Here is a 14,049-nt window from a genome sequence, read left to right as displayed (position 1 = left end):
GGGAAGGACGTGGGGTCCCCGATGCGCAGGGGGGCACCGCTCCCCGCGGGGTTTTGAGCCGCGCGCCACTCCCGTCGACGGGGCCTTTCCCGCGTCACGGAGAGTCTTCCGGCTCCACACCCCCGAAGGTCGGACACCAGCCGGACTGAAGTCTAGCTGGCACCGCGGGCCGGAACGGGAAATCAAGACCTTTTCAATCTGGCCGCCGGAGGAGCAGGACGGGGTTCCGTGCTGTTTTCTTAGAAAATAACATTTATTTCTAGCTCATGTCTATGCGAAGGAAAGCACAAAGTGAGCCATTCTCTGCAGCAGCGTTTCCCGCTGCCGTCCCTTCGGGCCGGGCGTTTGGCGAGTTCCGGGAGGCGGGGATGGGCTCTCGGGCAGGCGGTTCTGGTTCAGTCACTCGCCGCTCTGTTCCTGCTTCAGTGCGCACCTTGACGGCATCTTAGGGAGAGACCGGCCGCAGGCAAGAGGGGCGGGTGGGCAGGATTTGTCCCGAGTTTACAATATATTTAATCTATAAAATCTGATAAGTACAATGCGCGCATAGTCTACTTTTTTCCATTTAGTCCTCTTTTTTTGCTTGTTTTTGAATATTTTTCACGTTAATACCGAGGTCACCTACAGATTACAATTAATAACTTAGAATTCCATTTTATAACATTATACACTGGCTTGTATATATATATGTATGTATAGATTATATATAGATTTATACATATATAAAAACTCACACTGCACCAAGGAAACCCATGCTTATTGGCATAAGCAACAAAGAGAGCGACAAATACCGCAACGAAGAAAGTGCACCTTAGAACTTGTTTCCTTTTCTTTTTTACAGTTGATATCGAGATATATATATATGTGTGTCCCAAAGACTCGACTCAGTGCCAGGAGATTTATACATCCTAAATTTATACTTGTTAGAGCGAATATTTAAAAAAAATTTTTTTTAATAAGGAGAGGGAGACACAGAAGACAGACTCTCGGACTATCCTGCCATCCACTGGAGAGCGGGAGGGTGGGATGAGCGCAGCAAAAGGAGAGGCAGGAGCGTGTGCAGCGGCCGCAGCCTCTGAATTCTCAAGAATTCCTGGCCTTTTGAAGGGCTGGAGGAGCCTTGAGGAGGTGGTCAGAAGATGAGGGTCAAGAACACGCACCCCCTCTAAGAACACCTGCATCTGTGATTGCTCCCGCTTCTCTCAGCTCTCCACCCACCTTCCAAAACAAAACCGAAAATCACCTTTGAGCGAGAGGACCCCAGCTGGGGCGCAGAGAGCGCACCGGGTGAAGAGGGAACGGCGGCCCGTGGGATCAAGGCCGGGGTCCCCGTTTGGAGGCGGCCGGCTGCCGGGCCCCTGGCCCTACTGCTTCTCGGGGGCGCCATTGACCATAGGCCCGTACAGACCGCCTCCGTAGGTGGGCTCCTTGTGCACCGCAGCCGCGGCGGCCGAGCGGTCGCGCATGAGGTCGCTGAAGGCGTAGTCCATGGGCGGGCGGAAGCCGAGTGTGGGGACCAGGCCAGCGGTCGAGTAGGGAGCCATGAAGGCCAGGCCACGGCTGTGCGCCGCTGCCGCGGAATAGGCCAGGCGCAGGGGGCTGAGGCCCAGCGGCGCGCCCAGCGGGTAGGCGCCCGCTTCGGCGCCGAAGTGACTGGCGTTGGGCTGCAGTGGTGAGAATGCGGAGCGGCTGCTCAGCGAGCCCAGCGCCCCAGGCGCCATGGCGCCGGCCAGCAAAGGTCTGTGGTGTGGAGGAGCGGCGGGGCCTGCCTGAAGCGGCGCGGGCAGCCCCGGTCCCCCAGCTGCCGCGGCGTCGACGCGGCCCGGCCACGCGTCGTCCGCAGCTGCTACTGCACCCACTGCGGCCTTATCGGGGAGCACGGCGGGACCGAGGCCGGCCGCCAAGCCCCCGCGGTGGTGGTTCAGCACCTGCTCGATGGCCTGCACCACGTCGCCGCCGCAACCCTGCAACACCAGCTCCAGGACGCCTCGCCGGTGGCCCGGGAAGACGCGCGTCAAGATATCCAGCGGCGTCCGCTGCCGTGGACCCGGGCCCCCGCCCAGCCCTGGAGCGGGAGCGGCCTCTGCCTCTTCTTTGTCGGCCTCGGAACCGGATTCGGAGCCCAGTGGGCTAGCAGAACCCGGGCTGTCCTCCTCACCGCCGCCTCCCGGGCCTGCACTGCCCGGGCAGCTCCCACCTGCCTCCTTGGAGGCCCGGGCCAGGGGCGACCCCGAGAAGGACTCGCCGTCGCCGTTCTCCGAGCCCGAGCCCGGCCGCACCTCCGGAGAAGATGTCCCAGGACCCGAGTCCGCGCCGTCGGGTGATAAGGGCTTCCCGGGTGGCGGCTGCGGGCTGCCGGGGCGACCGGTCTGAAGCAGTGTCTTGGGGAACAGGTCAAACTTCTGTAACTTGGCCTCTAGGAAGGGAGAAAAAGGGATGTGAGGAGTGATTAGGGGCGGGGAGGTGACGGCACGCTCAGAACATCAGCCCTTTGGACCCCAGTTTCCTCTCTCTGAACCCGATAACCCTCATTCACTGGGCTCTGGCGCCCCCTCCTTTTTTCTCCAGCATTCCTTATTCTCTGAGCCCCTAAGTCCTCACTTCCCCTACCTCCAGGGCGCACTCTTTCTGTACCAGAACCCAACCACCTGTGCCCTGTAAATTCAATGTCCAGTTCCCCTCTTCCATATCTGCGTCCCAACACCTCCACCCTTATCCCTCCTTCCAAGCCGTACCCTGACCTGGAGAAGTGGCCTGGCCCAGAGTTCAAGCAGGAGACAATATAACTTCCACCTATACACCTACTGTATAGGACCCCACTCCACACCCATCATTCCAAGAGTGAACCCAGCCCTGGGTGCCCTCTGGCCCTGGGCAATATAGCTTGTTAGGGAAGGCACCTTGGGTATTTAAGAAATCCCAAGCCTTTCTTCAGGCAAAAATAGAGCCACTATATCTAATCCACCCTTTCCAAAATTAAAACCTTAGAAGTTCTTCACTTCAAAGATGAGGGCTGAGATGGCCCCCAGTGGCCCCAGCCTTAATTTCTTCCCTCCCCAGAAAAAGGCAAGAAATCTTGAAGAAGAGGGTGCGGCCAGATGGGGAGTGTGGGGGAGTGGTTAGAAGAGTGGGGATCGAGAGAAGCGGGAGAGCCCTATTCTTGAGAAAACGGGGACAATTGGGGAAAGAAGCTAGAAAGAAGGAGCAGGCACAGCATGCGGTTGTCCGGGAGCATTGGGAACTTGAGAAAAGGAATCACAAGGGGAAAAGGAAAGAGGGGTATCTGATACCTAGAGAAAGCGGTGCGGGGAGGGGGAGGAGGACTGGGAGAGGGCCGGATTTCTTAAGAGAGTTGGGAAGGCGCAAAAGGAACCAGGGAAAGTGGAGAAGAGCATAACCAAGGTTAAAGGTTCCATGCTGGGGAGACCTAGCCAAGTGAGCAGGGAAGGCGGGATCTGGCTGCGTTTGGGTAGAGGAGAAAAGATTGCAGCGTCAACATTTGGGCCCGCGGTGAGGGAAAGGAGTAAAGGGCAAATTCTTCAGAAAGGGGAGAAAGAGTTTCTGTGTTTGTGCCCCCAAATCAGGGCCTGGATGCGCAGCGAACTCTTAGTAGTCGGGCATTTGGAGATGGGGATTCTACTCTCTCAGTACCGAGACAAGTCCCTGGGCCGCGTGCCCCCAGTCCCGGGCCCTGCTCCCTTTCCTCCCGGCCAGGCCGCGCGCTCACCTGAGCTCCCCGCGCCCGCTGCGCCGCCTCCGGTCCCCGCGGGCGCTCCCGCTCCCGGCCCCCCGCCGTCGGCGGCGCACACGGAGCCGAAGACCTCGTAGGCAGGTCGCGGCGGGATAATGCCGTTGGCGGCCGCGAGCGCCAGGCCCTCGGCAGTGCCATAGAGCAGCTGTAGCTCGCGCGCTTCGTTCTCCTCCTGCGCCTGTTGCCTGCGCAGCGCCACCTGCGCCGCCATGACGCGCTGGCGCTCGGCGATGAGCGTGCACTTGGCGCACAGGCAGTCCTTCCAGCGGCAATAGCGTTTGTGGCCCTTGAGCGCTGACACCACGCCGTGGTTGCGGCAGCGCGCGCACTTGGGGGTCCGCGGGTACTTCTCCGCAGCCCGCAACAACAGCGGCGGCGCTCTCAGCAAGCCGCCCGCCACGCTCACCGGTAGCGACGCGGCCGCTGCCGCCGCCGCCGCCACCGACGCCACAGATGCCACGGGCGGCCCCGTCGCTGTCGCCGCCGCCGTCGCTGCGCCGGGCACGCTAGGTAGCTCGGAGCGTAGCTCCATGGCAGGACCCGGCGTAGAAGACCGTGGGAAGAAGGTAGAGACTTGCCGGAAAGAGCGCACGATGTGCTAAGCTACAGCGTACCTTCCAGGAGATCAGGCTTAGGGAGGGAAAATTTTGGTCGCGGAAGTTTGGCTAGTGGTTGCCAAATTGCTGGAAGGAGGTACCTTCGGATCCCCCTCGTAAAGCTGAGCTCCCCCACCCTATTCCCACCAGAACTCTTCTTATATCTGATTTATGCGCTGGGTCTAAGATTTCGTTTGAATCAGTGGTTCCGCTGGAAAACAAGACAAAACAAAACAAAAGACATATAAAGTTTGAAAAGTCACTGGTTCAGGTGTATATAACGAGAAGTTGAAAAGGATAATATTATCCCCCTAAAAGTTTAGCTTAGTTGGGGCGAGATGGGTCGAGAGAAATGTTTGTTTGATGGGACTCGGATTAGAGAGAAAATTTTTGACCCAGCAGTCCGACTAGACACCAAGAGCAAAACAAAACAAAAAAATTGTGACGAAGAGCTCAGTTTTGTGGAAAGGTGAAAAGGAGAGAGCTATCAAAGCACACAAGGCATAGTTCAGCGGGCTGGGTCTGAAGTTTTCATGCGGTAGGGAGCAGCAGAATTAGAAAAATCAGGAACAGAAAAGAATAACTCTAGGAAATAGAGTGAAGGCTAGATAACAAAACAAACATCTCAGTAGCAAAGTTAGGCCTTGGGGCCCCAGGGACCCGTGGAAATGTGGGGGCTACAAATTTCATGGTGTGGGGCCTCCAGGGAGTGGGAGAGGAAAATGAGTATGATGAGTTGACTAGGCTTGGGGAGAGTTAAAGAGAAAATTAAGAGGAGGAAACTTTGTTTGGATAGGCAGACACAGCGGAAGATTAGCTTGAGGGGTGAGGAAAACAACAAAAAAACAGCTGATATGGATGTCTGGGTCCCAGGGTTCACGTGGGGGAGAGAGGTGTGCAGGAGAAAAAAAACAAAAACAAAAACACCCTGCAGGCAAAGATTGTGGGTTGGCACGATTTTTAGCCCTGCAGTCTGGAAGAACAGTCGGGAAGCAAGAGGTATCTTGCGAAAAGTTAGGTATTACAGGACGGAGATCCATGATCCTCTCACACTGTTGTCTCTTCCCCTCCGGGTTTAGGGACAGAATCGTCAGACACGCCCTCCCTATCCTGGGATCCCCGGGGGACCCTACTTGGGTACAGATTCTCGAGTTCCTGTGTCGGAATTGGGTTCCTGGAACTTGGATGGCCCAGGAGACAGCACCGAGGCAGGGGAGTCGCCTCTGGAACTCGCTGTGGAGTCTCACCTGCGCCGCGGCCCCAGAAGGCCCAAGCAGGCCCAGCCCCGAGCTTCCGCCCCGGTCTCCTCTAGGTCCCGGGGTCCCCGCCAAAGCCCGGGACCGAGTCCTGGTGTCTCCGCCTCAGTATGCTAGATCCCTTCCCTTTTGAGCTGCCTCTTCCCTCAGGCCCCTGGGGCCGCGAAGTCCCTAGGGCCGGCGTGGCCCGGGCCTCGTCAACAGGGCCCGCAGGCCGGGCCGCCTCCCCTGCCCTCCCTGCGTCCCTCAGCTACCTGCCTCGGGCTCGGGATCCTCCTCCTCCGCTGGCGCTTCACGCACCTCCCAGCTCCGCTCGCGTTGCTGGCGCTCTTGGCCTCTCTTCCCCCTGCCCCCGGTCCCTTATCAGACCACGTCACCCTCCTTCAGTCACCATGTCCGAACTTCCGGACCCCCTCTGAACGCTGCGCAGTCCAACCCTTCCGTCGGAAATTCGAGCCAGGGGACCGGTTAGGGACCGGCTGGCTGGAGCCCGCGACCCGGCCCTTGCCGCGCGGCGTCCCCTCGCGGAGCGCGCGGGACGCTGCGCACAGCCGCGCCCCAGTTGCCCGGCGCTGCCAGACTCTCAATGAGCCGCTCGCCCGCTCTATTGTTGCTCCTTAGGGCTCCATTAGACAGAATTGGATAACAATGTGGCGTCTGCCATTGGCCAGGGGAGGCAGACAGCGCTCTGATTGGCCGGGCCCGCGCCCGGGGAGCCCCGCATTCTACAGTGTCCGAAAGATTCGAAACTCCAAAAGCTTCACTGAGTGCCTCCGGGAGGGGAGGGGCGCGCCAGGGAAGGAGTGGAGAAAAGTAGGCTAGGAGGAGCGTTGAAAATATCGTGACAAGTAGTTTCCGTGCGCCCGAGAGCGTGTGAATTGCGCCTAATTACCGTGTCCGGTGCGCCTCTACGTAGCCGTGTGTAACCCCTTGACTTCTGGGACTCGGGCTTGGCTGCGCCGCTCTCACTGGCCGGGGGCGCTTGGCAAGGCCGAGTTTCCCAAGTGGCCCTGGTGGCCGGGGGCGGGATAGGGGCAGGTGACAATTCAATTACCGCGGTTGGGGTGGGGGTGGAACGGAGACTCGGGGGTGGGGAAGGGAGAGGGCATAGGGCATAAATGCCAAGAGGATTTTTCCTGCTGCTTTCCGGCTTCGTTATGGTGTGCTCCCAAGTCCGGTGCGTTTGGGGTAGTTGGAGGCTGTTGATTTGGTTTTTTCCTCCTGCCGCCTTTAAAACAGAGGTCCTTCATTTAAAAATTCCTGGTATGATAGGGATCAAGAAGGGTAAGTGTGGTTTATGAGGATTTTTGTTTTTAAAGAGGAGCCTGGAGAGAATTGAGATTGCGCTTCTGGTCGGAGCCCTCGGGGTGCCTTGCGCTCCGCATCTTTCCTCTCCCCGCCCCCTAGTTACGTCCCTTTGCCCCCTCTTGCTCTTTCCTCTCCTCACTTCTGCAGCACCTCGATTTCTTTTACATGGTGGCGGGATTCTTTTTGTCAGTGTTATTTCGAATTAACAAAACGTTTACTTTTCTTTTTTAAACGAAAGTAAAACGTGGCCTCTCTTGTCTCCCCAGATCCTCTTGCTCGAAAGATGCGCATTCGTCTGTCGGTCCTTCCGGGCCTGAAACAATGTCACCACGGACTCCCAAGAGTAGTTTTAACTTTCACCTTCTCCCCTACTGACGTCACGGCCTTGAGGAACAGTTCGATCTGCAGAGGAGGTAACAGGTTTTGGATTTTGTTTCCCTTTTGAATGGCAAGATCAGGAATTAATGCTACAGTCCTCGGGCACGGTCGCCTTGGGTTTCTCTAACCGTGATTCTCTGTGCCCTTTCTGTCTTTTCCTCATTCCAGTGTGCCCTCACTCTCGCTTTTATTCTCCACTTTTCTCGTTCCCTCAGAGTAAAGCAAATTTGTTTAACTAATGGGGAAAATGAGTTTTCCGAAACGTCGGTCTCTCTCCACTCTCGACCGTGCGTTTCCGTGATGTTCTTTAGAACTTTCAGGGCCCCGGGGTTTTGGCCGGCGCCGCCTGGGGCGCGGAGGTACTGGGCGTGCGGACTCAACCCAGGGGCCTCGGGACGTAGCCCCTTCCCCGGGCACAATTCGTGGGCCCTGACAATGGGGGCTGGCCCCTGGGGGAGACCCACCTCGGAGCGCTGAGCTTTGAGCCGGTTTCTCCTGAATGCCAAACGGGAGGCCCAGGCTGAGGGAGGGCGGGGGAGGGAGGAAAGGGTGGGTGCGGAAGAGTCGGGCGAAGAGCTTCCAGAAAGCTGGCCAGGCCCATGCCGAGGCACCCGAGCGCCCTCCGACCCTGACCGGAGTCTGTGATGGTAACATAAAACAGGCCCTTCGCTCTTAGGAAATGCCACTCGCTGGAGCCTGAGAATGAGTTTGGGAGAGAGCAAGGGGTCAGCTCTGCCGGCTTCCGCGTGGAGTGAGGTAAGGCAGTGAGTCTGGGATAACAGGTCCTGCAGGAGTGTAAGATCCAGACCCCACTCTATAACACCTTGAGGTTCTAAGCTTAAGGAAATCTCTCTGTTAACTGCACCCTGGCAGGAGGATGTGTGGGAGAGAGGGAGGGCTGCGGCTGGATCCTGCCTGGTGCTGGGCGCCTTCTCCCAGAGCTACACTGGGCAAAGTTTTCCAGAATCGTTTTAAACCCCAAACAAATTAAACAATAGGAATATGTCTAGCTTTTGGAGGGTGGTGACCCAGGCACTCCTCTTCTCACTTGAGGTCAGACCACTGTGGGATTCCACGACTTCAACCGATTGAACCTGGGGTGAGCCAAGTGTTCAGCCACAAGGACTTGAGAATCCCAAGCTCTTCCTCAAGTGTGTGAGGAACCTTATTTCCTTCGGAGGGAGAGAGGACTCTTCCTGGAACCTAGCCCAATCAGAGGGAATCTGTCCACTCCTAGAGCAGGCTTCTCTTTCCTTGCTCAACAGGTCCTGGACCTACATACAACCTGTCTTCTGGTGCACCCGAGGTTGGGAGGTTGGGGTGCTCCTGTGAGTCAGTGTGTGTCATGGATGGAAGGAGGCAGTGGGTGACTGTGGGTGGAGGTCACTGCATTCATACGTCCACAGGCCACTCTGGGGTTAGTTCGGATTTGGACCCAGGTCCCCAAGGGGTGCAGACCAGAGGAGGTGGCCCCACAGCTGCCAGTGGTGGAGAAAGCATGCCCAGGCTGAGGCAGCAGGGTCTACCTCCTACACCAGAGTGTGGCTTCACACCTAGACACACAGCCTGCCTGTGGGACCTCATTCTGCACCAATCTTGGCTACATGCTCACACCGGCGTGCAGTGACTACCTGCGGGGTGCACTCACTTCTTTAGCTGCCTTCCCACCCAAGAGGACCCTTTCAGAAAGCCTGACTGAGTTCACGGGGCTCTCATCATCATGCCCTCATCCTAGGATTTCCACTTAGTACTTGACCTGCCACTCAGACGCCCACAGACTCCCTGGTCAGTGACAGGACACTTAGACCTGAGCAGATGCTCACACAAGTGTGCCTTCGCTTGTCCCTGGACCCAGCCCTATTCTAGGGCCCAGAAGTTGGACCCTGGGCAGACAAACCCAGACCACCGGGACAAATGAGGTGGCTAGAGGGCAGAAAGCTCATCCCCACACGATCTCACACACACGCACACACTCCCTCACGCATCTCCTCTTAGTTCAGAATCATTTGCTGTGTGGGCGCCTGACGGTACCGGATGAGCTCTCCCAACCACGAAAACGCACCTCCACCCGTGTTCGCTACGGTCCCCAACTCCCCTACCCCAACCCGGGCAAAGGTGGGGTCCAAAGAGATGGCCCGGGTGGAGACCCAGGGTGAGGCTGGAGTTGGGGGCTGAAGGTGCGGAGGTGGTTGGAGGTGCAGCACAGCGGCGCTGAGTAGGAACAGGGCCGGGGGCGCTGATGGGGGACCCGAGAGGCATTGACTTTTGCGCTGTTTGCCCGCGGCCTCGTAGCAAGCAGACGCCATCTGTTTGCCGGCTGCGGCGCGTCGCGTTTAATTACCCTCCCGGCAGCCTAATAGAGATGATATTAAACTAAATCTTTCTGACATTAAAAGTAATTATCCCCAAACCAGTGGCTCCGGGATGGAATCGCCCCTCCCGTCCCCAGCCCTCTCCTGGCCGCTGCAGATTCCGTTAGTTTGGCTGAAACTCTTTGCCGGGAATGGGGCGCGGAGAAAAGGCGGAAGGTGCCTTTGGGAGAAGGAGTCTGTCTACGCAGGCCGACCCATAACGCTGTTTCCCGCACAACCACAGACGCACGAGCACGCGTGTGGATACACTCAAGTCTGTACACACACAGACCACGACAACATTTTCCTCCGGATCAACTCTGGAGCCACGTTAATTAAGACTCTCAGCCGCGTGCACCTCTGGGTGGACAGAGAAGCGCAGCCTGGTTTGCTGTCCCCGCCCCCAAGCCCGCTAAAATGGCCTTTTTTACGGGGTCAAAGTCACGGATCCGGCCTAGACCAGGGCCAGGGACCCAGGCACAGTTCTGCAGCCAGGAAGAACCTCTGCCATCCTGGCGCTTGACTTCTCAGCGCTCTCCTGCGAGGGGCCCTGCGCCTCGCGCTTTCCCTACAGGGTCTTAAGTCGCGCCACATTCTTCGAGGCAAGTCCAATTATTCCACTTGACAGGTGAGAAAACAGACTCAGGTGAGATGACTGGTCCCCCATCTCACAAGCAGTACGGGATAGAGGAAAATTCGAACCCGGGGGTACCAGGGGAGACCCCTACCCAAGGCCCAAGTTGTACACAGTTTCAGGCGCGGCCTTAGGCTGGGTGCGGCGGACAGATGGCCCTTCTCCTCACCTCTCGCCCTCACCCTCTGGGGCCTGCGGGACCTGCTGGAGCTCAGCCTCTCCCCTCGGGCCTTTGACTCCTCAGCGAGGGAGTGGGCCAGGGAGTCACCCGAAGGCGGGGGAGTGAGGGCACCCGAGCTGAGAGCCCTGCGGGAGCCCCAGACGCGAAGCCCCCGCGCCGGGCCGCAGCGCTCCTTTGGATCAAGCCCGGGAGTCTGCAGGACGCGTGCGGGAGGGAGCGGCGACAGCCCAGTGTCGCCAGGCTTCCGGTCTCCACAGCCTTCTGGTTGGGTGCGTCGGAGCCCGGGACCAGTGCACTGAGAGTAATGTTCATTGCCCAACTATTTGCTTCTATTTTTAAGCACCTAATGTGTACCACTACCCTGCTAAACGCTTGGCGTGGGTTGTGTTGCTTGGTACCCAGTCCTTGGGGAGGTGTGATGTTCCACATTTTAGAGACAAGTCCTCCGAGGTTCAGCGAGGCGACGTAACTTGTCCGGGGTCACTGTGCTGCAGAGCGTCGAGGAAGATGGGAACTTAGATCCCACTTCCACCCAGGCATTTTCCTTCTCATCTTCATTTCCAGTCGGGTAGGATCAGATCTAGAGGCTTTCGATCGGGGTTCGATACCATTCAATTGATAGATCATTCACGGAAACACGAGAGAAGGGGTCTTTCATTAATTTCATTCATGTTGAGCACCTAGTAAGTGCCAGACCCTGAGACCTGAAGATGAATCAACTGCGATGGTCCCTTACAGAGCTCGTTGACCAACTAGGGATACAGTCACCCACCAGTGACCTCACAGTGAGAAACAGGGTTGAGGTGGGAGAGGGGAAAGGAGGATCAAGGGAGACTTCCTGAAGAAAGGGATCCCTGAGGTGAGACCTTAAGTTTCCCAAGTGGAAACATTATTATTGCTTGTTCTGATAAAACATTATAAAACATTTTAGACAGTTCAGCAAAGTAGAGTGGGAATTTTTTTTCCTGTGTACGTACCTTCACAAAAATCTGCTTTTTGTTACTTACATTTTTACATACAAACCTGATAAACATTTTTCATATTAATCAATATATCTACATAACCTTTAAAAATTGCTTACTATTTCCATGTATGAATGTACCTTTATTTAGCCAATTTTCCCTTGAGAGGTATTTTGTTTGTTTCCAATTTTTGCTACAATAAACGTTACTACAATGAGCATTCTTTGTGAGTTTGCCTAATTATTTCCTAAGGACAAATTCCTAGAAATAAGATTGATTGGTCAGAGGCTTTTTTTTTTAAGGCATTTGATAGCTACTTGTCAAATAGCCCTCAGGATAGGTTGTCAACAGCACACTCAACAGTAGTGCATCTTGCTGGTCTTTTTATTCATTGTCAATTCGGGCAGGAAAAAAAGAATCTTTTGTCATTGTAATTTTCATACCCTTAGTTATTCCTTAGTTTTTTCTTTATGTGTTAGTCACTCGTGTTTCGTGTTTTTTTTTTAATCTGTGTATATTCTTTGCTTTTTTCTCTCTAAAGTTTCTCTTTTCCTTAATTTGTAATAGCTGTTTATATATTAAAGACAGTGGCATCCTCTTATCTGTACCATATGCTGCATTTCTTCTTTTGTGTTTTACCCAGTTTTGTTGAAGTTTTAAAACAAGTTTTAAAAAATTTTATGTAACCAAATCTGTCATTTTTCTTTATAGATTTGATTTACAGTATCATACCTACCAAGGGTTTTTTAAATCCAACTCCTGAGAGCACCTCTATTTCACTATTTATATTTATATCTTTAGTTCATTTGAAATTAATTTTGGTGGAAGGTGTAAAGTAAGTTTGTAACTTAATTTTTTCCCCAAATGATTAGCCAGTTATCATAGCACTACTTAATGACCCACCCTTTCTCCCACTGACCATATGCTATATACCAAATTCTAAGATGGTGTTAGGTCATTTTAACACTTCTCTTCTAAGTAGCAATTTACTTTTGCACCAGCCTCACTCAAACATTATTTAGTTCTGTAATGTTTAGGAGGGCAAGGATCTTTCTGACTCCTGATTCTTCTTTTTCAAAATTCTCCTGGCTATTTTGGAAAGAGAGTCTTCTGAAAAAAATATTTTAGAATTTTTAAAGCTGGTTCCAAAGGGAAAGTAAAAATTTAAAAACCTTTTGGAATTTTTAATTAACTGCCTTTAGAAATCATTTCGAGGGAGATATGTCTTCACAATATGGAATGTTTCCATCTAGGACACAATGTGACTTTCATTTATTCACGAATTTATGTCACTTTGTAAATTTTGTCATTTTGTTCCTGTAGTTGTTTCTTTAGCATAATCTTTGGTATTTTATGTGTCTACCTTGAACAGAATCTTTTCACCCATCTTTTCACAACGTCTAACTGGTTATGACAGGAACATAAGAAAGTTGCTGATCATAATATATTTATTTTGAGATTGGCCTCCTTTCTGACCCATTTTAAATGAATTCTCAGTCTCCGGGTGCTGAGTTTGGAAGGACCTGGAATTGACTAGGCTGAGGAAGGAAGGGCGATTCTGCGTATAGGAAACGGTGCAAAGGCCCAAGTGATCTGCAGGTTCTCCTAGGGCTTTGAGGATGATGTGCACCCACAGGGTGGTCTCCTTTGGACCTTCCTTCTCATGGTCTCTGCCTCACAAGGGGGCCTTTGGAAATGACGATTTCAGGAATCAGCCCCCTGGGGGGCGTACCACCCAGACTGAGCGACTTCACAGTGCTGTGTGGCTGTGGGCAAGTCGCCTACCCGCTGGAATTGGGTTGCTCGGAGGACAGTAGCGGCCAGGCCAGTGCATGTGGGGAGAGGTAAACGTGAAGACGAAGGGTGTCAGGACGAGGCTCTTGGGCAGGATCAGCCTCTCTGCTAGAGTGCGGCGCTGAATGGTCCTCGATGTATACATCGGAGTCCCCAGCCCCATAGTCCCAGCCTATAAACCCCAGGTCACAGACCAAAATGAAGATAAGAGAGGGATATCTCTCTAGGAGATATCTCTAGGAGGGAGAGACCTAATCTGTCTGCTCAGGCCACACACACACACACACACACACACACACACACAGGCCTTTGGCATCTTTCCCTCAAAGAATTCTACTCTGACTTCCACCCTCCCCTACACACAACCTTCTACTACCTCTACCCCCCATTTCCTGCTGGAACTGCACAGTGTCCTTCCAGGCTGTGTATGTGGGTGAGTTCCAAGCTGCTTGAATGGCTCAGGGCCGGATCTTGGTTGGGCAGAAGCCCAACATTTTAACTGTCTTTCCTGGCGGGTCTGTGTCAGGGTGGGGAAGCTGGTTGACAAAGACTTTTTTTTTTTTTTTTAAACCCCAATGGGTAGTTCAGACTCCAGGCTTGCAGTGGCACAGATGCACAGATGCCTCCTCCAGGTGCCCAGGCCAGTTACCTAGAACACTTCTACTCACCACTTAGGACCTAGCACTCAGGATGCTCTACTGTCGCTCGTGAAAGGCAAGGTAGGCAGATGCCAACACTGCAAGTTCTCTGAGCTCCTCCTGCATTTTGCTCTCCCTGAAACCACATGGCCACCCATCTTCAAGCCCAATTCATATCAGAGGAAACTGAGACACGGAGA

At 54.3% G+C, this 14,049-nt stretch overlaps 2 protein-coding genes across 8 annotated transcripts; one reads left to right on the top strand and one right to left on the bottom strand.

Annotated features, from left to right (window-relative positions):
- Positions 1-941: 941 nt before the first annotated feature.
- On the bottom strand, positions 942-6,635 carry DMRTA2 (DMRT like family A2). Of its 4 annotated transcripts, none has more exons than XM_047728327.1 (3): positions 5,858-6,635; positions 3,728-4,558; positions 942-2,416 (listed from the first exon to the last, which is right to left on the bottom strand). In XM_047728327.1, the coding sequence occupies exons 2-3, from the start codon at positions 4,281-4,283 to the stop codon at positions 1,365-1,367; spliced, it is 1,608 nt and encodes a 535-aa protein (XP_047584283.1). In that variant the 5' UTR covers positions 4,284-4,558; positions 5,858-6,635; the 3' UTR covers positions 942-1,364. The 4 variants fall into 4 exon arrangements, with proteins under 4 accessions (XP_047584283.1, XP_047584285.1, XP_047584286.1 ...); XM_047728329.1 differs by having other exon boundaries at positions 3,728-4,291; XM_047728330.1 differs by having other exon boundaries at positions 3,728-4,292; positions 5,863-6,635.
- A 51-nt stretch (positions 6,636-6,686) lies between these two features.
- On the top strand, positions 6,687-11,615 carry LOC125099001 (uncharacterized). Of its 4 annotated transcripts, XR_007127001.1 has the most exons (5): positions 6,687-6,887; positions 7,178-7,324; positions 7,966-8,045; positions 9,885-10,268; positions 10,519-11,615. XR_007127001.1 is itself a non-coding variant. In XM_047728334.1 (4 exons), the coding sequence occupies exons 1-4, from the start codon at positions 6,722-6,724 to the stop codon at positions 10,558-10,560; spliced, it is 435 nt and encodes a 144-aa protein (XP_047584290.1). In that variant the 5' UTR covers positions 6,687-6,721; the 3' UTR covers positions 10,561-11,615. The 4 variants fall into 4 exon arrangements, 3 of the variants coding, with proteins under 3 accessions (XP_047584290.1, XP_047584287.1, XP_047584289.1); XM_047728334.1 differs by lacking the exon at positions 9,885-10,268; XM_047728331.1 differs by having other exon boundaries at positions 9,885-11,615.
- Positions 11,616-14,049: the final 2,434 nt, after the last annotated feature.

The sequence above is a fragment of the Lutra lutra genome, chromosome 4 (assembly GCF_902655055.1).
Source record: "Lutra lutra chromosome 4, mLutLut1.2, whole genome shotgun sequence".
NCBI lineage: Eukaryota > Metazoa > Chordata > Mammalia > Carnivora > Mustelidae > Lutra > Lutra lutra.
Note: the sequence above shows the minus strand (reverse complement) of the source record. Positions and strands in the feature narration are given on the sequence as shown.

Bases quoted from the DNA above. Each gene is read 5' to 3' on its own strand.
- DMRTA2 (XM_047728327.1), bottom strand. From the start codon at position 4,283: ATGGAGCTACGCTCCGAGCTACCTAGCGTGCCCGGCGCAGCGACGGCG. The intron at 2,417-3,727 runs GTGAGCGCGCGG...CTCCCTTCCTAG, and splicing joins AGCGGGCGCGGGGAGCTCAG to AGGCCAAGTTACAGAAGTTT.
- LOC125099001 (XM_047728331.1), top strand. From the start codon at position 6,722: ATGCCAAGAGGATTTTTCCTGCTGCTTTCCGGCTTCGTTATGGTGTGC. The intron at 6,888-7,177 runs GTAAGTGTGGTT...TTGTCTCCCCAG, and splicing joins TATGATAGGGATCAAGAAGG to ATCCTCTTGCTCGAAAGATG. The intron at 8,046-9,884 runs GTAAGGCAGTGA...GCACAACCACAG, and splicing joins CGGCTTCCGCGTGGAGTGAG to ACGCACGAGCACGCGTGTGG.